Below are 22,706 nucleotides of genomic sequence, written 5' to 3' on the forward strand. Positions count from 1 at the left end.
GAGTGTAACTCTACCGCAGCATTAACATGTGATATGAATGTACGTTGAGTGTATTGGTACTGAGGCGCCAGAACTGCAGCTGATAGAATGTGCTCTGTATGATACTACCATATTTTAGTTTCCATTCTTATTGTGTTTCCACAACAATGTTAGTGAGTAAATCTACTGAAATTGCCACCATAACAGTGGAGTGTGATGTGTTAGACGTAGGGCTACCACATTTTAAAATTACTATTAGAATTATTTTAAGTTAACATAATAAAATACGCAGACCTACACCAAAAAAATAGTTGAGGATAAATTCTTTAAAATTGGGCAATTCCAGTGTTATGGACGTGACATTTGCAGTCAAAACTTCAAATATAAATTATCAGAAAATGCATTTAATCCTGAATCTGTTTATATATCAATATCCCTTAATGAAGGAGTCAAGACATTAGAAAAATATCAGTCTACACATGCGTTTTATATTTAATATGAGCGAAATATGTGACGTGACACAACAAATCTTTAACTTTTAGGTGGCAAAATATTTTTTAATAATTCTACGAATTAGGCTACACTGCGCAAAACAAAAGTAGGCTAATTACCGGATGAAGAAGGGGCGGCCTCCACTGAACATAAAATACTATTTTTTATTTTGTTTTTCGTGTTCGAATTTATGAGGAAAAAAACAAAGTTACGGACGTGACAGTTCTCCGTTACAGACATGACCGCTCTGAAAGCGACTTCAGAAAGCACAAAGCCTTTCTTTGAAGTAAATTTCGTTTTTTATAAATTGTATCTTAATTTTAATTAATGTTTCATCAACCAATTGCCTGGATTTAATAAATAAGAAGTAAATATAGTAGAAAATAGATCATCATGACACGGAGTCGCCGGCGCGTGAACTGGACTCTCGTCTCATAAATGAACCGAAACTCAGCGTATAATTTACTTCACAGACTTGACAAATATATAGAAAGCTTGATGTCTACTTTTAAACAGAACATTTAAAAACGAAAAACAGACTGCTCTCTGCTTATGTAATCCGTATGAAATCTGTGAACATCGCGAGTCAGCATCGTCAACTTCATCTTGAAGCCGACACACTGACACAGAAAAAACTTGTTTATTAATAAACAATTAAAATCTCTCCCTGCTATATTTGACATTCATAATCATTACTTTTACCGGTTCTTTGTGGCAGCTTTAAGATACTTTATTGGGAGCGCCACCCTTGTTACATGAACGTGTCACCACTGCAGCACCGAAACTTGAAAATCTAAATCTAAAATAAAAAATTATGATACGAACCGAATTGTAGGTTTGGTCTATCGTTACAGCCTTAGTAAGATGAGAAAGCAGGAGTTTAGTCGTTTGTCATGGTTGTAAAAAAACAATGGCTATACTGAACATCTTTGCCAAGCGCAAAGATGTCATGTCTTTTTCCAGGGGAGGGTCATGGCTTTTTTCACAATCATTTTGGAGGGTCATAGAAAAATGTATTACTGGCGAAGGGAGGGTCAAGTCTTTTTTGACTACAGATCTCAAAACTCCTCCGGTGGTCCCTTAAATAAATAACGAAGAGTCCCTATAACTTTCAAAAAGCTTTGAAAACCATGTATTTCTTATGTTAAATTGCCTGTATTGGCGGTAAATGGACTTTTCCATCTATGATGTCAGTGGTTAAATGCTTGCTAAATGAAACTTAATGTCTTTTTATGTATGTGTGCTTAAATCCCTTAAACGCTTGAACCCGATAAATGCTGCTTGCAGCTTTAATTTGTATTGTTATTTTATTAACATATGTAACTATTTGTACTTTTTTATACTGTTCATAATAATCGTATTAATAGAGCTATTTATTAAACACTGGTGTCTTCGATCATATTATAGTTGCCTAATAACACCCTTGATGTGGCACTGGTGTGGCTTATTGTTTTAATAACTAATAAGGTTCATCTTTGCAGTGGTTGCCATCTACGATTACGTCAAGGATAAGGACGATGAGTTGTCCTTCATGGAAGGAGCCATCATCTACATCATCAAGAAGAACGACGACGGCTGGTTCGAGGGAGTTAGCAACGGCGTCACTGGTCTGTTTCCCGGGAACTACGTGGAGTCCATCATGCACTATGCCGACTGAAGGGACTCTACCTAAAAATCATATTTACCCAAACAATGAAATCGTGAACACCGTATAAACCGTGTACAAGGATACATGTTTGTTCCTGACAAATGGCCGATCATGAAAATCTATGAACTTTACTTTGTGGTGATGGGTGGATGTGGGCAAACGGGATGGAGCAACTATTCGGAGGAAGTCAGTGTACATAAAATGAAAGTTAGCCTGTGGGGTTTCCGTAGTGAATGTCAATCACATTATCTTCAACAGTGAACATGTAAAGTAGATGATGGTCACCATTTTTTCTTTTGACATTTCCGACTGAAAGTCAACCATCACTCATCTTATAAACTAATTAATTTTAGTGTTTTATCTTAAAGCACCACGTCATTGCCCCAAAGTGTATCAAAATCTTAAAGTAAAGCATGCATACAAAATTTAAATATGTATTGTAACCTCAACGTTAAATTCCACTCAGCTTCCATCTTTGTATTATTTACAGAACACTTTATTTTAAATATAGGCATTTGTAGATTACTTATGTTTATGCTTTAATTTTTAGCGAAATGTCGATATAAATTTCTTTATTAATTTGGTTAATGAATGCAAAGCACAGAACTTTTTCATTTGTTTCAACAGCGTCTCCCTCCATGTTAATATTTTTAGTTAATGCCAAAAGGACTAGAGTATTTGCTACAATGAACAAACATGAATTCTATGTAGATAGCTTGAATATGTAAGCTGTAAAGTATCTAAAGGTCTCTAATCAGTACAAATCACAATTCTTACAATGCTGGACTCATTTTTTTGTGCCGTGGTCTGTAAGAAGTAACTGGCGTGTTGTACAGTACAGAGAGCAATGAACTGGTCTAGTTACTCGACTCAGGTCTGGCATTAATCACACCTTTCTTTGACTATTTTTCACTCTTTGAGATGTTTCAGGAGTCGTACTGTCTGAGAAACGATTACAGAGATTTCATTCAACTGCGTCTGACCAGTCAGTCATTTCAGGAGTTTAAAGCGAATGCCTTCAGACTTTTTTTGTCATACTGAAACATTTGAACTGTTCCAACTGAATTCCATCTGCGCTGAAGCTCGTCTCAGCCCAGAATTTGTATTTATAATGTTAATTGAAATTTAATTGTACAGTCTTTTATAATAAATCATTCTATGTAAAACCTTGGTCTATTCACTTAACATTTTTTGGTTATTTGTTACTTTTTTAGAAGAATGTGGAGCCGTATTTGAATTTATATCGTACCATCATACCATACATGCACAGAACTTCATAAAATGCTACGAAATTGAGCTAAATAATTGTCTTTACAACATAAGGTGGTTCAAAAATGTTCATGACCTCATGTCGTCAAACTAATTATACTGTATGAGCTGTTTTCTGAGATTTACAAGTTTTGCATTGTTTAGTCTGCAATAGCAATGAACTAACCCATTAACTGTAAACTGGTGGTGATTCTGCAGCTCTAGATGGATTAGACATGAACTCCTAATTGTCAAGAAAACATGAAATAGGTCTAGAAGTATTATTTAAACCTTTTTTTGTGGAAATACTAAACGGATACAATACGGTTCAATATGGACGCTTGTTTCTGCCATGGAATTTAAAAAATAGTAATTGTAACTTTTTCAATTAAATCTCGGAATTGCTAGGAAAAAATAATTGCGAGTTTCCTTTTTTTTCTTTGAATTGTGACTTTACCTTCTCTGAATTACCTTTATTTTAACTTTTTTCCGTGCCAAACTAAACTTGTGTCAACGTTTTTTTGTTTAGAAATGTATACTTTTATTCAAGCAAGAATCCATTAAATTGATCAAAAGTGACAGCAGAGACTTTTACATTGTTATAAAATGCTGTTTTCAACATTGGTAATTATCAAAAATGTTTCTTGATCATCATATTAGAATGATTTCTGAAGGATCATGTGACACTGAAGATGCTGAAAACGCAGCTTTGATCACAGGAATATATTACATTTTAATAGAAGGATTTACATAAGCTATTTTAAATTTTGATTGTATTTTTGATCAAATAAATGCTGTCTTGGTGAGTGTAAGAAACTTCTTTCAAAAAAATGTATGTAATGTTCTTTTTTCGCCAGAAATAAAAAGTCAAACAGGCTGTTTACTTTAAAAAATACCTTCTTTAATTTAAGTAAATAGCCAGTGAGGTTTAAGGACTTGGTTGTTATTGAGCACTTACAGTGGAATCAAAGACGTTTGGCCTTTCGTAGTGTGGACGGATGTTTAAGTGTGCGTCTGTAATGGATCCACACACACGAGACAGTAGCACATCTGTGCTACACCTGGAATAACAATGATCTCGCAGAGTTAGTCCTCCTGTACCAGTCAAACCCTTGGCATGGAGGTCAATAGAGGTCAACGGAGATCAGGGCTCTGTGATTACAGTACGGTAAAGCATTCCCCGGGCCCTGCAGAGGTGGAGCTGCCTGTGTGTGGAGCTGTGTGTGCAGCTTCACTTGTCTCTGCGCAGCATCAGCTCGGTCAGTCGGATCAGAGCGTCTCGTTCGGTCGACGGCCTCAGACGGCTGATCTGACGAATGGCCTCTTGACAGTAGTGTTGAGCGAGGTAGTTAGTCTGTTCCACACCGTCACTCTGGGAACCAGAACACACAACACAAGCTGATGAGTGAGTGAGTGAGGAGGTTTACCAACGATAGAAACTTCTGGAACTCTTCTAGTTGGATGAATCACAAGAGACTTGACTGGTTCAGATTCTTTCAACTAGGAGTAACAATAAATGTATAACTTATCCCGTGATTTTATATTTAATTCAAACAAATCTGGAAAAGAAATCTCTTTTTTTAAATGAACTTACTTAAAAAAAAAATTTAAATTCAAGTTTTAAAATAGTGTAAGGAACAAATCAATAGAAAGCATTTCTAAATTGAAAAATAAATTGACATTTAAACTGTTTCATTCATATTTTAAAATGTTTTACTTTCTCTATATATTTCACCACAAATCAAACAGATATTGTATTTTGCTTTAAGAAAATGAAGCCGATTTTTAGGAAGATAAAAAAATGTCATTATGACATTACTTTCCGCAAAGAACATTTCCACACCAAAACTTTCCAACTCAATATCATATTAATCCAATTCTCATTAATGTAATGCAAAAAATATATATTACAAAAATATTATAGTACTACAGTATATATAGTAGTAAAATTATATGTAAATATTTACAGTTATGCATATTTGTGTAGCATTTAATATTTTTACAATAATATTATAACCACCCTCCCACAATAAAATATTTTAAATAATTTTTAAACACACGGCCAATTTCTCACGCTTTAGTGGAGGATTAGGAAACTTATTAGACACTTTCAACATAAAATTACCACTATAACCAGTAGATGGCAGCATATTCCCAGCTCATTTCCACTTCCTGTTTTGCTTTTGCCTTTATAAACTGACTTTTATGTATGAAGTAGGCTATAGCAAGTTTAAGAACAGACTTATCCTATTTAAATGAAGGGAATATTTAAAATAGGCTAGATAGGCCTAAATAAATAAGCCTAGATCCTAACAGCACAACATAATTAACAGATCTTAATTATTTGAGTATTTAAACAGTTAACTACTTGAAAATACAAAAAATAAATTATAAGTTAATTGTAAGAGTTAAATATTAACGCTAATTATAATACCGGTAATTAAATAATACATTACATATCTTGTTTTTATTGTGTTTGTTAATGTTGCTGTTACAGGTCTACACTACTACAACACTTAATGCATAGGTCTATTTTAAGTAAGCGTGTCGGGTTGCACCGTTCTGTAGCCAATACGAAATCGTATCGCATAAGACATCAAAACGTCCCTTATTAAACCCAGTTTGTCCCGTATAGTCAATAGTAAGTATGGCATACGCAGAAATATGAATATGGCTTTAAAGGGATTTTGCGTATGGCCACCTGAATATGAGAGATCATAAGTGATATCAACACTTCTGTTCGCGGAAGGCTTTAAATTAAACAGAATCGTTTGTCGGCTGATCGCTGATCAGAATTTCCCTTTCACAGTCTGCGTTTATATTTCAGCAAGATTGGATGAACGTTACTATTGTTTATGAGCCCAACATCCAGCCACACAAAAGACATGCAATCTACCTGATGAAAAGGGAATGCGTCTTTCTTTAAATAAAACATTTTACATTTAGCCTAGTATCTTTTAGCGTATTGTTCGCCTCGTTATTGTTAGTATTTTTTCACAGAAACACAAAATGACAAATCCTCAAGCACCGCCAGCAGCCCATATATATGCCCACTGATTCTCTAATATAGCCTATCATCTTAATTTGCCGTTTATTTCTTAATCAGCGTTGAGTTTCATGAACTCGGTGTTGCGTTTGGAATCCGAATTTTATTATTCTCCGTTTTTCAATTAAATACATTATAACGGAAATAATAGTTTAAAAATCTGAAAGAAACTGGGTTTTTTGACAAGAGACACAGTTATGTTTCGCTGCTCTGCCTGCACTTCAGAGAGCATCTCAAGCTGCTAAACTTATGGAAAGTTTTCAGTCAGGGAAACTGTTTCTCACAGATGCGCAACGATTTATAGATTTATTTGGAACTATTTTCGTTGGCGATAGAGCAAAATGTAAGTCATGTAATATTAACGACTTCCTCGTATGATGTTGCTTAACTAGGCTATTGTTATTATAGAAAAAAAACAAGGAACTTTTTTGTTAATTAGCCTATAGGCCTATTCTGTTTCAGAAATGTGCTTGTATTGGAATATCTGTTTATTAAGTTTGGTTGAGTGGTCTGTTATGCTATAATAAAATGTATGCCAATCCGCAGCTTCACTTTTGCTCCCGTTTATGCACCAGCTGCAAATGCAAACAAATAATTAATAAACAGCGCTAGTTTTTGTATTAACAATCATGAATAAAAAATGCTAAGTCAGTCTTTGTTTGTATTCCATGTTCACTTTTAATACAACGAAAGCCTAGGTCTCCCATCCCTCACAAACTCGTGTGGATGATTGTTACGTCATAATGATCGCCGCATTCCTCAGAACGTTCGGTGAGTAGATAATGAGTGCAGCGGAGTTATTCTTCTTGTAGCGAGTCGGCGATTGTGTGAGTATGCTTTTTACACAGGGTTTAGGGATCTGAATTTTAATCTTTTCATAATTTGCAGAAGAATCTGCTTAAACTGTGGAATGTTATGGTCTCGATTTGCTGTAGCTACATTTAGATAAATAAATAGGCATGGTAGGCTACACAGTGGCGGTTTGTGTGGAAATGAGAGGATGATATGTAAATCAATAATGATCAAACATTTTTTATTTATATATAATTGTTGATAATTTAAATTTAATTGACAAAACGATAGCAGATCTGATGACACACTGAAGTGATACTGAAAGCTTATTGGCCTTAAGCTGATTCAATCAAATTTGCCTCGACAACCGGGCATAATAAAAAAAATGCTATACATTTACATTATCTGCATCTGAGTTATGCACATTAGTAGGGAAATTGATAAAAAAAAAAATTTACTTCATTGTTCATTTTAAATAAGGAGGCTTTCAGCCTCCCTTGCCTCTTCTGATGGATCGCCAATGGGCATACACTGTATACTTTATACATTTTTTTTTTTTTTTAGAAAATTAAAGGCCCGGGTATACTTGATTTTTCGCGTTCCGCTCCATCTCGCGCACAGTCGTGTCCGCACAGCTATTAGTTGGTGGACCAGTTTGACACCGCACAATTTCTTATTTATACCAGATGTCAAAGAGTCGTGTGAACATTCTTCTATCTTAATAACCTAGCGTATGCGTTGTTGTGCACACACGTTAGTCCAAACACAAAAATTGGGCTAACTACACACGGATGTCCGTGGAACTTCAGTTGACAAAAATTGCAGAATGCGGACGATATAAGTAGGGCTTAAGACAACAAGCTTTCAGATTCTTGTACTGTATGTTTACTCAAATCATCTCTTCCCTTTCTCTTTCTTTCATAGTGTTTTACAGATATATATTGCAAAACGTATTGTTCACTTCTAGTTCATTTTCTACATCATATCCAACATCAATATGAGTATGTCAACCATGCCCACCATTTTTGAGAGTGCAGAGCAGTCCTCACCTACTGAGTTCTCAGATGAGCTCACTACAGCCCTTGCTGCAGGGAAGTGGTGGGCGATAATGGAAGTTTCAGACCCCATATCTGAGGATCCTGAGTATGGGGACCTCATCTCAGGCCAGTGGGGGGGAACAGTGGAGGCAGGAGAAACATCATGCCCCACATCCCTGGTCTTCAGTGATGCATCTGAGAAGGCTCATTCCCAACACTCGGGCTTCTCAGATGCAAAACTGAAGACCACACCGCAGTGGAGGCAGAAGATGACCCAGGGAGCAACCTTTTCATCCAGGTCTACACAGGGAGTACCTCTGCCCACTAGATCCACACAGGGAGCACCTGTGCCCGCCAGATCCACACAGGGAGCACCTGTGCCCGCCAGATCCACACAGGGAGCACCTGTGCCCACTAGATCCACACAGGGAGCACCTGTGCCCGCCAGATCCACACAGGGAGCATCTGTGCCCGCCAGATCCACACAGGGAGCAGACTTTTCTTCCAAGTCCACACAAGTAGCACCTGTGCCCGCCAGATCCACACAGGGAGCACACTTTTATTCAAGGTCCACACAGGGAGCACCCTTTTCTTCGAGGTCCACACAGGGAGCACCTGTGCCTGCCAGATCCACACAGGGAGCATCTGTGCCTGCCAGACTTGAGAAGGGGGACCTCACCTCATCCCAGGTTTTCAGTAATGCATCTAAGACCACGAGGCAGTGGAGACAGCAGAGGCCTGGGAAATATGAGGAGGGAGAACTGAAGACCACGAAGCAGTGGAGGCAGCAGACACCGAAAGCACATGTGCCTGACGGGTCAAGACAGGGAGAATGTATGCTTGTCCGGTCCCAGCGGAACTCTCTCAGTTCTAAAAAAGAGGACCTCACCTCATCCCTGGTCTTCAGTGATGCATCGACAAAAGCTCAGCACTCAAGTTTCTCTGATGCAATAATGGCCACGGACCAGAGGAGAAATTGGAGGCAGAAAAAGCCACAGATAGCATCTGTGCCTGCTGGGTCCCCAAAGGAAGCACCTGTGCCCATAGGGTCCCAACAAAGAGGAAGACTCAGGATACCTGAACATTTGACTAAACATCTGATAAAGGCCTCTAATGAAACACCCATGCCCATCCAGTCTCTACAGAGGGCACCAGTGGCTGCCCCAAAGGTGCTCACATACTCCTCACATGGAGCACCCATGCAGGACAAGATCGGAGCTAGGCCAAAACTAAAGATCCCTGAGCCAATAAGGCAGGAGCTGCTGCAGCAGATGCCTCAAGCTTTTCTGCAGGGACCACCCATGCCTGACAACATCTCAAAGAGGCAAACACGAAAGATCCCTGAGCCTGAGTTAGTGCCTGTCTGTTGTGCACAGGGAGCACTTGATATTGACAAGATCTCAGAGAGGCGAGATCCTAAAAACCCTGAGCTGCTGAGGGATTTGCAAAATGCACCAATGATTGTGTCTTCCGCAAACCTCAGGATCCCTAGGCAGCAGAGGGAGAAGTTGAGGGAATGGTGGGGGCAGCAGCAGAGGCAAAAGAATATCCAAAAGGGAGTGTCTCTGCCTGCCAAGACCCCACAGAGAACACTTGCTCCACCGTGTTCCCCACAGCAACCACCCAGGTCTCCCCAGGGAGCACCCATGTCCAGATGGAGTAAGAAGGTGTGTCTATGGAGCACAGAAGCTTCTGTAAGTCCCTTATATCTCTTGTTTTTACTTATTTTAAAATGTATTCAAACAAGTAAACATTGCCTTTAACTATGCTACTATGTTTTCTAGGTCCTCAATTTAAAATCCTTTTAGATTTCAAAATTATATATATATATATATATATATATATATATATATATATATATATATATATATATATATATATATATATATATATATATATATATATAAAAGATACGCCTTTAGATTTAGTCTAAGAAGCACCCATTAATTCTGCCCTGTATTGCATGATTATATCTGTTCTTTCAACAGGACAATGCAGGTCTGAGTCAGGCACCTCCACAAAAACTTTGTGTGGAACTGAGGCGCTACAACCATCCAGCCCCTCAGATAACCACTTCACAACCCAGCCGGAGAACTCAGAACATACTTCAGCCCAGGTCCCAGCCGACCCGGAAAAGAGCATTGGTTAGACTCTCCTATCTCTCAATTTTACTAAGATTTAGAAACTAAATACTTTAATAATTTAATCTGGGATGATCATGCGAATCATATCCTTTTCAATTCAGACGCATCATATTGAAATGGTAGAAGCAATTTTTCTTTAGATTTTATTTAAGAATCACAAAGTAATTCTGGTCAGCGTTACATGATTATGTCTGTTCCTTCCACAGGACAGTGCAGGAGTGGACAGGTCACCCCCACAAAAAAAGCAGCGGATGGCAATCAAAGTCAACAACCAACAGTCGGATCCAGGCACCTTAGACCAAATTGACTATTTATGTAGCATATTTGCAAAATGTTGTGTAATTTCAAATATTTAATATTTATATTGTATTTGTACATGCCTTATATTAATGCATGTATAATAAAAAAATATATATATTGTGGCGGACTACAATCATTCCGACATCAGTCGCCCCTGGCAACACACACAGAGCAGCTGACCAGCAATCAACACACACACCTGACGGCCATCGACCAACTCATCACTGAGGCCATATAAACACCAGTGAAGAAAGACCAGTTGAGCTTTTGATCTCCCAGACACTCTCTAACTTCTGTTTACCCCTTTCTCTTACAGAGAGTGATTAATGAGAAGGAACCTGGAAACCTTGATAGAACTCTCTGCTGGTCAAGCTAACTCCCTGCTGTCTGGCTGAAGTTTGCAGTCTTCCCTCCACTTTCTCCAGCACAGAAGCACAAGAGCACCAACACTCCTTCAATACTCATTATTGCACAAGAAATAAAACGCACCCTCCAGGTTTAACAACTTACATGTTTGCTCTCCTTTTCCCCCAAGCCCCGCTACAATATATATAAACTGTGTATTTATTTATTTGTCAATGACAACACACATTAACTACCACTGGTGTTATAAACAGATCATTTTCATCTTCTATCACTGGGCTGATTCAATTCACACACTAAGCCAAAGAATAGCATTGTAATAACATATATAAATCATATTTACCAGAATTTATGGCTGAGGACAATGGCTATGTAATACAATTTTCAGTTACATTATCTTGCAACAATAGCCTGCATCCCAAACTTCATCAGATAAAGGTTAGTTTTAATTTTTATGACAGATTTAAGTCCAAAGACTTTTACAATACTTTACATTTATCAGTGGATCTTTTCTATACAAAAACAAAACAAAAAACTTCATTGGTGCATTTATTTGGTGCATGGGTCACTAGATTTGCTTTTGTTATACTTGAAGTACAATATGCAGAAAAACTGAATCTCTAAACATCTATTCACAAATATAATAAACTAACTTCCTGATACAGTGTAATATAAAATATATGTCATTTACTGAATGTTTTGATTAATATTTTGCATGGTCTGGCAAAAGACCATTATATGAGGGAATCAGAATGCATGAAAAAGTTGCAGAATGTAACTGCAAACAGAATGCTAACTGCATATTACTATGATATATATATATATATATATATATATATATATATATATATATATATATATATATATCTCAAGCAGTGTTCGATATTTGTCTAAGCACTTAGGTGGTTCCCCTTGATCGCATAACATTTTAAATATTGAAATTTTTTAATTATGTTTTTAAATATTAAACCAAACCCACCCATGTTCCCTTTAGCAGCTGACTGAGCTTACTCACACAAAAACTCCAGTTATTATCAATTAATCTAAATACACACTATTTAACACAGATGTAATCAAAATTATCCAACCCCCATTGCAAATCAGGTTTATTTGCTAAATTTACAGACTTTCAGCTGTTTGCAAAACGTTTTAAGTGGTTTCCCTAAATTCAACTGAAAATGCAACTTTTAATGACTTCAGCAGTCTCAAAATTATATTTAAATCTCTTATTTACATAATGTCTACACTTTGTTATAATGAGATGATTTGCAAGGATGTAGAACTTAGTTAAATTCAGATTCTGACTAACATACAGTAAACATCTCTTATTGGCCATTGCTTTCAACAGGCATGCCTGTGATTGGCTACAATATTCAACGCTGCAAAAACACGTTGATTAGAAACCTTTGCAATTAGAAACCAGAACACACAAATACACGCAGGACTGTTTGAAAGCAATTTTAAAAACCCATCGGATCTACACAAATTACATATTTGGTGATTCTGAATATGGTCAAAATGACAGTATTACAGTAATGATCTCAAGAAGAATAACAAGAATCACTAAAGTAAAACATCTGTTAGCGTTAATGAGACTTTTGGGGGGGAAACTGTCATACAAAACGTCACAATATAAAAATATCATACAATTCTTAGAGGTTTGATTTACAGCCTTTTTTTCTTGTAATATTGGGGGGAAATGTATGGAAGCTTGTTTCCGTCTTGGAATTAAAAAAAAATGTAATTGTGACTTTTTATCTCATAATTTTGACTTTTTTCTCAAAATTGTGTGATATAAAGTTGCAATTGCGAGTTATTGCATGATATAAAGTATTTTTCTCTCAGAATTGTGAGTTTATATCTCACGATTCTGAGAAAAAAAAGTAAAAGTTTCAAGATGACAACTCACAATTGTAAGAAAAAAAGTATTTTTTTTAGAATTGTGAGTTAAAAGGTTTTCTTTTCAAAAAATGTATTCCGTAGCGGAAACAAGCTTCCATAGAAATGTGAGTTGGGGCCAGTTGCATAAACATAGCCATTAAGTTAAGACTGTCTTAATATTTAGTAGTTAGTTATGGGTAAACGGTAATATGTTTTATGTAACTAACATGTATTAACACTCTAAAAGAAAAAATTGGATGACTCACTTGTTAGACTAGTTTTAGTGTTTTCTGAAAGCTGCCCCTGGACATGTTTTCATGAGATTCACCTGTATACAACACAAATCCTCCTCACCTTCAGGACATATTGCCAGGCTCGATCCACATCTCCATCAGAGCTGAAGCGCCTCATTATCATCGCATGCAGCTCAGGAAACTAAACAGTGATAAAAGAGTGAAACTGGTTGGGAGATCTTTAGAAAATCCAAACTGTTTTACAGTTAAGTTAATGGCTGTAATAAACCAAGTCAACCATTAGACCTGATTCCCCTTTCTGTACTTCAGGGAAGTGACATCATATTGTGAGAGCACAGATGCGTTCAGCTGTCGTACCTGTTGGCAAGCAAACAGAACGGGACCGGTGGCCAGACCCAGTTTGAGATCGGCAGCTGATGGCTTCCCCAGGCGGTTTGCACAGGACGTGAAGTCCAGAATGTCATCCACAAGCTGAAAAAGACAACTAAGTTCTATTTTACCTGACTTTAAACAATAATAATTCAAGATAAAACCAATATGACCTGTAATGAATAATTTGTAATGAAAGAATTCAACTATAACAGCACAGATTTATTAAAATATACAGCCACAGCCTAATGGCTCGTTTCCACTGAGCGGTAAGGTACGGTACGGTACAGTACAGTGCGATTCGGGACAGTAAACCCTGATCCGGCTTGCGTTTCCACCGCCAACAGTACCTTACTTGATAGGCGTAGTGTAGCCTATGCCGGAGAGAAGTGATCGTATCATTTTCGCGTGAAGAAGAAAGCGACAGTAAACAACAATGGATGGCATACAGCAGATCTTGTTCTTGCTACTCGGCATGTGGCTGTTTGTCACAAGAAGACAAGCGCCGAAATTAGGCGTTTCTCAATACCAAGTAAGCAAAGTTCGGACTTGGCAAGTCGACTGAGGAGAATGACTCCCGAGGACGCGAGTCCGGCAATTCTGTCACTCAACTCGCTCTGCTACTCCGGTTATCTCTGTATACATTTTAGGCAACAATAAAACGAAATATGTTATAAAACACTACTCTGCCTCTTTTTGTTTTCATTTAAAGAAATCTTAAACATTATAGGCACACAAATGTGGTGCAGGCGATGCGTATTGATTATATTCACCACATGTATATAGCGTTAGTCTATTTATAACAAAACTAAACATAAAACACAACCCTACCTCTTTTTTTTATTTAAATTTTAAAAATATAAAACATTAATATGGTCCAGGCAATATGTGCATTTGTACAAAGTCAGCGCTCTAGTCTAACATTACAGCGGTAAAGTTAAATAGCCTAAATATATAAAGTTATGAAACTTCACTTAGCCCTTAGCCAAAACGATTGGCCAGGGAACAAATTCATCTCGTTTAACCTCTACAGAGACGTCAGAGTCAGCGGCAAACTTCAGAACGACTAGTCGAGGAAGTTTGTTGCTGATCGCCTGGAATGGATCTCACAACCTGGATCAAATTTTCATAAATCTTTATAAATAAACCACAGATTTGAGCTTTAAACAACTACATTCTCGCCTAAAAAACTCTTAAAACTACATTTCGTGACACAATAACAGTAGTATTATATTTCAACTGTATATTAAAAAAAATTGGTGCTTTTTATATTGTCATTCCCCTAGCATGCGCAAGTGACGATTCTCTGTCAACCAATCAACGTTCTGCAGTGAGTCTAGCTCGAACCTTTAGGTAAAAGTGGTACGGTACGGTTCAGCATTTTGGTACCATTAGCAACTTTTGACAGTGGAAACGGAAATAAATGCGTACCGTACTGAACTGTACCGTACCATACCGCACGGTGGAAACGAGCCATAAAGGTTTGGCCAATATTTTTACTGCTTAAAGTTGCAGCGTAAAAGTTTTGTACTATTAACCGAACTGCTATCTATCTGACTAGTTGTTTGACCGAGAAACGCCAGCGTGAAGTTTTGGAGACTTATTCACCTTTATTTCTAGTGTTGCTAGTGAAAGAAATGACATACTGCAGCTTTACCTGGAAGAACCAGACGATTCTTAGCCGGAACAACAGTTTTCACTTTCTTGAATTTCAAATTCTGTCAATTTTATCAAGAGATTCAAACAATAAATGTCGTTTCGGCAATAGCTCAAGAGTTAGCTAAAAAAAAGAACTCTAGAGAGCAGCATTTTTCTAAATGCAAGCGCTGCATTAAATATTAAATATATTTTTACTTAACCTGTTGTCTTCATTATTTTAATATACGTTTAAATAAATCTGTCATGAAAAGAAATTACAATAATTTAAATGTTTATTTTTCACCAGTAAATTTGAGTAGAAACCATTTATTTTATTTAAAATTTTATATAAAAACCGCCTTATGTACAATTTAAATGTTTGTACAAGTCAGTTTTATTTGAGTATTTATCATTAAACAAATCTGATTAATTGTAAATAAAATAAAATCTTTGGTTTTCCGCCAAATGAAAATTTAAATTTTGCCAAGTGCATCGTAAATTTTCAGTTTCTGCCCAAAATTTTCATTCTGGTGCATAACTAACCAGAATAAATTTCTACTGCTGAAGTTTCTGTTATAATTAATAATTAACTACAATTACTTCCTGCATTTGTAACTGCAACAGAAGAACCATTGTTAACTTGGTGATCACAGCACACTGCATTACAAATTACAGATTCTATTTACACTGTGTAAATTAAATGCTTTATAAAATGAAATGCTATTATACCAAGTGTGAATATTGATAGACTAGATGCTATTTAAACCAAGTGAAAATAGCATTTCACATATAAATGAAAATATTACCTGGAATGCAATGCCAACGTTTCGTCCATATTGATAGGCTATCTCATGCACCTCAGGATCAGAATTCACCAAAATTGACACCTAAAATTCAAAAGAAATAATGCTGGTGTTCAACTTCTCTTTCAGCTCTGAACTTCATCTCATTATTGTTAAAAGGGAACGTACATACTGCCTTGCAACTGTTTGCAATGAGACTTGCAGTCTTCTTGAAGGTTTTCTCAAGGTAGTGCTTGAATCTCTCGTTTTCGTTCTCTTTAGATCCTAGCTGCATGAATTCACCTGGAATTTATCAATGAAAAATATAAATAACAGGCCCACTGTATAAAACAAGTCTCATGCATAAATCTGTAGAGACTTACCTCGTACAAGGTCTTCTATAACTTGTGACAGCACAGAAACTACTGTATTGTTCCCAATACGCGCTAATGCCATGGAGGCGGCAGACAGAATGAAATCTCCAGCCAGGATAGCCTAACATTTACAGATACAACTATTATTATTTTAATTTACGAACAACATTATTCAATTCTCTATAGAAGCTTGTTTCTGCCAAGAAATGTAAAAAATAAAAGGTAATTTCTACTTTTTTGATAATTCTGAACTGCGAGTGTATTTCACAATTATGAAGGGCAAAAAAGCCTACTGTGAGATATAAACACAATTGCAAGAAAAAAGTCAGAATTGTGTGTTCATACTGTATCTCGCAATGCTCGCTTTTCTAGAAATTGAGATTTAAACTTGCAATTGCAACAAAATAGTCAGAATGCCTCTCAGAATCATGACTGTATTTCTTAGAATTGTGAGAAACTCGCAATTGCGAATTATAAAGTCTGAATTGCGAGATATAAACTTGCAATTTTGAGAAAAAAAGTCAAAATTGTGAGATATAAACTTACAATGGCAAGAAGGAAAGTCAGAATCGTGAGATAAAAAGTCGCAATTACGTTTAGTTTTTTTTATTGCCTGGCTGAAACAAGCTTATATTCTCAACTCATTTTCCTTCAGATTTCAAATTAGACATCAACACAGAGCCAAAATGTGTGACCAACAGTTGAAAACCACCGATCTGCCTATCACAAAATTCTGTCTGTTTCTCTCAGAATTGTAAGATTAACTAGCAATTCAGAGTTATATAAAGTCCGAATTGTGAGATATAGGCCTGGTTTCACAGACAGTGCTTAGATTAAGCCAGGATTAGACCTTATTTCAATTAAGACATTTAAGTAGCTTTTATAAACGTGCCTTAGAAAAAAACATTACTGGTGTGCATCTTGAGACAAAATAATGGAACTGACATATTTTAAGAAATCTCAGTGCAAGTTGCTTTCAGTTAAAACAGCTCAAAAAAGCATTTTAGTCTTGGACTGGACTTAAACCGTGTTTGTGAAAACAGGGGTTAAACATTTAATTTAGAAGAAAAAAAAAATGTTAGTTAAAAAGTCGCAAACAAGTTTTTCTTTTAATTATTATTATTATTACCTGGCTGAAAAAAACTTCCATAGTTCACAACTGATTTTCCTTCAGATTTCAAATTAGACATCAACAAAGTACCAAAAACGTGTGACCAACAGTAGAAAACCACCGATCTGTTTTATGATCAGATAAGTTCCTCACTTTTTTCTCTCCCCACAATTTATTAATGGTGTTTTTCCCACGTCTTGTGTCCGAGTCATCGATAACGTCATCGTGCACCAGGCTGGCAGTGTGGATCATCTCAGAGATCATAGCGATAGAGCGCTGTGCCGGCAGCAAAACCCTGAGGACATCAGATGTGCCTTATAACACTGACGGATGCATCACATTAAAAACACACACACACACACACACACACACACACACACACACACACACACACACACACACACACACAGCACTGAAGTGCTTTCTCACCCCTCTTTATTGCTGTGGACGTTACAAGCTCGAGCCATCAAGATCACAATCATTGGTCGAAAGGCTTTTCCCTTTCCATCAAAGTAATAATCACAGAGTGCTTTGAGCTCTGCTTTAGAAACCAGCAGCTGCTGAAACACACATTTGAGAAGGTCAGTTTGAGTGCATAGAATAGCTGAAAATATCCCAGAGAAGTGGAGGAAAGTGTCCGGGCATTACTAATTACTAAATATAATACTTCATAAAACAACAGTGGACAAGAAAAGCAATGTTTAGTGGTAAAAGCGATGTAATACTATGCAGTATTCTTGCTGTACCTTTTTTATGTCTTCATATAAATCTTGCAAGTCCTTTTGTGCAAGTGAGAAAGGATCTTTTAACTTTGCATCACTGTGTACATTGCAACAGACCCGTGGTGTTGAGTACAGACATCTAGACCTGTGCCTGAGACACAAACATGGAAAAAAAGATTCAATAAACACAATAAAAAAACATATGTTTCTAGTTATTAATACACAACTGCATTTTTTTGCTTACCATATATATATATATGGAGTGAGAGAATTTATATAATAATATGAAGTTATTTTATGTATAACAATAACCTTTTTCTACTTGAATATATTTTAAATGTAAATATATTTAAAGTAAATGAATATATTTAAAGTAAATGAATATATTTAAGTAGAATGTAGTTCATTTAATTACTCCAGTCTTCTGTCACATAATCCTTCAGAAAATAATTAATATGCTGATTTGCTGCTCAAGAAACATATTACTATTAATATTGAAATGTTGTGCTGCTTAATTTTGGAGGGGGGGGGGGGGGGGGGAATTATTATGAAACAAATCTTCTGTAACATTTTAAATGTCTTTACTGTAACAAACTATTTATGTCTTTAAAGATAAAAAATATATATCCTGCTAACCTCAAATTTCTGAACAGTAATTAAATAGTTTTTTTCAAATTTCATACAAAAAAAAAACACAAAACTGTTTTGGCTAACTGGAACTATCATAAGTAATACTCATAACATTATGCAACTAGACTTTGAACCTAATAGTTTTTATAATAGTCTATGTTACACCTTCCCTGTGTGACAACTAGCCCCAGTGTACCTATGCACATTTGTACTAACTGGTAGTACACATTTACACCATGACATCGAAATACCTTGCAAGGATCATTGGTTTGTTAAAATTATGTACAGGGCCCTGCCGGAATAAAACCTGAAAAACATAAAATACCATATCATATAAGGCTGAAAGACAACACCCATCAAAACAATAGTGCAAACTGTGCTCAGGATATAGTGCGTCTTAACATTTGCCAACACAACTTTTACACAAGCACAATACAAAACTTCCTGTGCAACATTCTTGTCCACCAGTGACATTGAATGGCATGCAATACTGAGCAGTGAGAATCTAATGCATGAGTTCTTGACCTTTAACACACAGTTCAGGCAGGAGTTCTTTACAAACACGACTGCATTAATCTGATCTAAGACTTTTTACACTATTACAGCGCATGACATTCGCAACTCATCTCAAACCTAATAATATACGGTAGTGATCTGTCATTCATTGGCTCACACCGGTGACCTTCATCATCATCATCAGTGTGATCGCGCTACCTGTGTCACAGCGGAGGAAGACGCGGTCATTCTGCTTGCTGACGCCGTGTGTGTAATAGCTCTTCTGCTGAATCCACAACACCAGTCCAGTACAACAGCAGCTCCTGCACTGCTTCTCCAGCACAGGCTCCACGGCACCGCCATGACGCCCCGACAGAGAGCGGCACGCACCGGCACGCACATGCCCAGTGACGTCACGTTACGCAACCGTAGCATGAACCGGAAGATATTGTCACGTGATGTGCTGCTGAAGAGGAGGGGCGTGATTTTTTTTCCCAAACCACTTCAGCGGAAATCCCGCCCTGCAGCCGATTTCATTGGTTTAGGTTACAGTGACGGGTAGGTTTAGGGATCAGTGTTTGGTGTAGGCAATCAGTACAGTGATTGACATGACCAATGAAAACTTTAGAATCGGCTGCAGGGCGGGATTTCCGCTGAAGTGGTTTGGGGAAAAAAATCACGCAGAGGAGGGCCGTTTTAGAAATAGAATAAACGGAAAGAATAGGTGGGAAACTAAAATGGGCGTGGCATGGTGGCCCATAACTTGTCTCTTATTGGTTAGATGCGATAGTTCGAAATAATAATTATCCTATTTTAAACAATAACAATAAAACTTTATATAGTATAACAAATGTTATACTATATCATTGGCTAAAATATATACACATCAATTAAAAGCAGTAGGCCTACTTATACTTTTACTGGATATTGTCTTACTGAACCAGCAGACATCTCTCACAATTAAGAACAGAAACCACATCCAGTCCATTATCTGTTCATTTAACAGCAGTCCAGGTGAAAGGCACAGGACCTTATGAGGAACATAGTCGTTCTTTTTTAATCAACTAAATAAATGTAGCAATATATAGGCCTATTTCCATGCACAGGAGGCCACCGAAGATCTAGCTGGATTAATGATTAATGAGAATAAAAGATTCAATAAACACTATAAAAAAAACATATGTTTCTAGTTATTAACAAAAAAACTAAAATGCGCATGTATGAATGAATCTAAAAATAAGGGAGAGCAGGGCTAGTTGACAAATTGACACTTAGGTTTGGTTTATTTTTGAAAGTCAATATATTTATGTATTTAAAAATGAACAATTAAAATGATGTAATGTACTTAAAATGATATATTATACATATGTAATGTATGTAAATTATGTATGTACTGAATCACCCATTTAAATATATTTTTATTAGTGCTGGGCAACGATTAATCGCATCCAAAATAAAGGTTTTTGTTTACATATTATATGTGTGTATAATTATTTTGTATATATAAATACACACACATGCATGTATATATTTAAGAAAAAAATCATTTATTTATATATATATATATGTAAAGCCTATATGGTGCACATTAAAATGTCCAACCCAGTTGTCGTTTCAATTAAATTTATTGACAATCACATAAATAGGCTTAGATGGCAGGAAGTTGACAAGTTAAAAGGGTTCATACACCCAAGTAAATCAGTGCAGACCTTCATTATTTGACTTGACTTTAGGTAATTCAAAAAAATGACAAAGACCAGCTCCTGGCAACAGCTTACAATAACTATTTTCCAAACCAGGAACAAACCATCACTACAACCTCCAAAAAGGAAAATCACTGCCACCTATCCGACGTTATTGTAACAGCTACAGCTTACAACAACTGTTTTGCAATTTAGGCACATACTCACTGTCTCAAAGACAGAAATCTCAGCAGCCTATCTGGCGTTGTCTATTCAGCGTGCACGCCGCCATTACTACTGAACTAACTACTCCATTCATAAAGGGGACATTGGATCGGAAACTACCGTATTCACCCTACCACAAAGGACTACCGTAAATACTATAGTGGTTACAGCCTTCACCTCATCACATATACATATAGGCTATTATATAAATTATGTATAAATATATATATATATAGTATATACATAAATATTTCTTAATTCGCGTGGATGCGATTGCACTGTAGGGGGCATTTAATACCAATATATTGAAATTGTTTTGTCTGAAATTGTCTGTTTATCCATACTCCCTTAATAAAGGAGTCCAGACATTAGAAAAATATCAGTCTACACATGTGTTTTTTAGGTGGCAAAAGTACAAAAAGTAATACTACCCACCGGATGAAGAAGGGTTTGCTCTCCACAGAACATAAAATATTCATTTGGTCTTATTTTTCGTGTACGCATTTATGAGGGAAAAACAATGTTACGTGTCAGTTCAGACGTGACCGTTCTGAAAGCGTCACTGAAAGACTGCTTTAAAACTTTCACAGAGACATCAAACAAAGCACAAAGCCTTTCATTAAGGTGAATTTCGTTTTGTATTAATTGTATCTTAATACAGACTTTTAATATATATACAGATCTAGCTGGATTAATGACAAGTGTTTACAAGGAGGCGCTACAAAATTATTAAAGTCCCTATGAAATCAAAATTATTATTTTTTTTACTTCTATAGTAGGTTTGGCTTTTGTTAGAGATGTATGGTGTTTTGCATGTTTTGTGCATGTTTTTTGGTTTTCTGTTTTAAAGAAATGTAGCCATAGTTTCAGAAATTGTGTTTAAACCATTTTGAAAAACTGTAGGAAATACTAGTGATATATACACACTTTAAGAGTACATAATGTTTCTTCACACAGTAGATATGTTTCAACTGCTTATGTTTACAGACAGATTATGTAAGCCAAACATTTCAATCAATGTTAGCATGTTAGAAAATACAATTATTGTTTACACTGACAAACAAAATGTGTGATACCTGTAACAATACAATACAATGTTTATTTATAAAGCACAATTTAAAAACAACTGAAGTTGACCAAAGAAAAAAAAAAAAAAAGATATCTTGGCCCTGACTATCATCGAGGCCCTGACTCTCCGTGGTCACAAAAAAATCCCAGAATGTCTTTCGAAAGAGTAGGGGTGTAACCCCGGCATCCTGGCCAAATTTGCCCAGTGGCCTCTGTCCATCATGGCCTCCTAATCATCCCCATATAATGATTGGCTTCATCACTGTCTCCTCTCCACCTGTAAGCTAGTGTGTGGTGGGCGTTCTGGCGCAATATGGCTGCCGTCACATCATCCACGTGGATGCTGCACACTGGTGGTGGTTGAGGAGATTCCCCCTTCGATTTAAAGCACTTTGAGTGCCGAGAAAAGCGCTTTATAAATGTAAT

At 36.5% G+C, this 22,706-nt stretch overlaps 3 protein-coding genes across 10 annotated transcripts in view; 2 read left to right on the forward strand and 1 right to left on the reverse strand.

Moving 5' to 3' along the window:
• The window catches only part of abi1a (abl-interactor 1a), a 55,568-nt gene extending 52,283 nt beyond the window's left edge, over positions 1-3,285 (forward strand). For all 7 annotated transcript variants that reach the window (XM_077244213.1, XM_077244216.1, XM_077244212.1 and 4 more), the window contains one exon: positions 1,953-3,285. In XM_077244213.1, the coding sequence (XP_077100328.1) occupies positions 1,953-2,128 (176 nt within the window). In that variant the 3' untranslated portion in view covers positions 2,129-3,285. The remainder of the gene's footprint in view (positions 1-1,952) is intronic.
• Positions 3,286-4,246: 961 nt separating this feature from the next.
• On the reverse strand, positions 4,247-19,728 carry pdss1 (prenyl (decaprenyl) diphosphate synthase, subunit 1). Of its 2 annotated transcripts, none has more exons than XM_077244219.1 (11): positions 19,525-19,728; positions 19,062-19,117; positions 18,205-18,331; positions 17,888-18,015; positions 17,612-17,753; positions 16,357-16,468; positions 16,167-16,276; positions 15,998-16,078; positions 13,542-13,655; positions 13,285-13,365; positions 4,247-4,739 (listed from the first exon to the last, which is right to left on the reverse strand). In XM_077244219.1, the coding sequence occupies exons 1-11, from the start codon at positions 19,705-19,707 to the stop codon at positions 4,599-4,601; spliced, it is 1,275 nt and encodes a 424-aa protein (XP_077100334.1). In that variant the 5' UTR covers positions 19,708-19,728; the 3' UTR covers positions 4,247-4,598. The 2 variants fall into 2 exon arrangements, with proteins under 2 accessions (XP_077100334.1, XP_077100333.1); XM_077244218.1 differs by having other exon boundaries at positions 17,888-18,018.
• On the forward strand, positions 9,363-11,400 carry LOC143751450 (uncharacterized). Its single transcript, XM_077244039.1, has 3 exons — positions 9,363-9,936; positions 10,231-10,386; positions 10,593-11,400. Exons 1-3 carry the CDS (start codon positions 9,367-9,369, stop codon positions 10,740-10,742), a joined length of 876 nt encoding a protein of 291 aa, XP_077100154.1. The 5' UTR covers positions 9,363-9,366; the 3' UTR covers positions 10,743-11,400.
• Positions 19,729-22,706: the final 2,978 nt, after the last annotated feature.

Source organism: Siphateles boraxobius, unplaced genomic scaffold (assembly GCF_051911475.1).
Source record: "Siphateles boraxobius isolate OS27281-9 unplaced genomic scaffold, OSU_SipBor_1 26, whole genome shotgun sequence".
Classification (NCBI taxonomy): Eukaryota; Metazoa; Chordata; class Actinopteri; order Cypriniformes; family Leuciscidae; genus Siphateles; species Siphateles boraxobius.

Bases quoted from the DNA above. Each gene is read 5' to 3' on its own strand.
- pdss1 (XM_077244218.1), bottom strand. From the start codon at position 19,707: ATGTGCGTGCCGGTGCGTGCCGCTCTCTGTCGGGGCGTCATGGCGGTG. The intron at 18,019-18,204 runs GTACAGCAAGAA...TGTGTGTTTCAG, and splicing joins TATATGAAGACATAAAAAAG to CAGCTGCTGGTTTCTAAAGC. The intron at 16,079-16,166 runs GTATGTACGTTC...TTTGAATTTTAG, and splicing joins TTGCAAACAGTTGCAAGGCA to GTGTCAATTTTGGTGAATTC.
- LOC143751450 (XM_077244039.1), top strand. From the start codon at position 9,367: ATGCCCATCCAGTCTCTACAGAGGGCACCAGTGGCTGCCCCAAAGGTG. The intron at 9,937-10,230 runs GTAAGTCCCTTA...TTCTTTCAACAG, and splicing joins TATGGAGCACAGAAGCTTCT to GACAATGCAGGTCTGAGTCA. The intron at 10,387-10,592 runs GTTAGACTCTCC...TTCCTTCCACAG, and splicing joins CGACCCGGAAAAGAGCATTG to GACAGTGCAGGAGTGGACAG.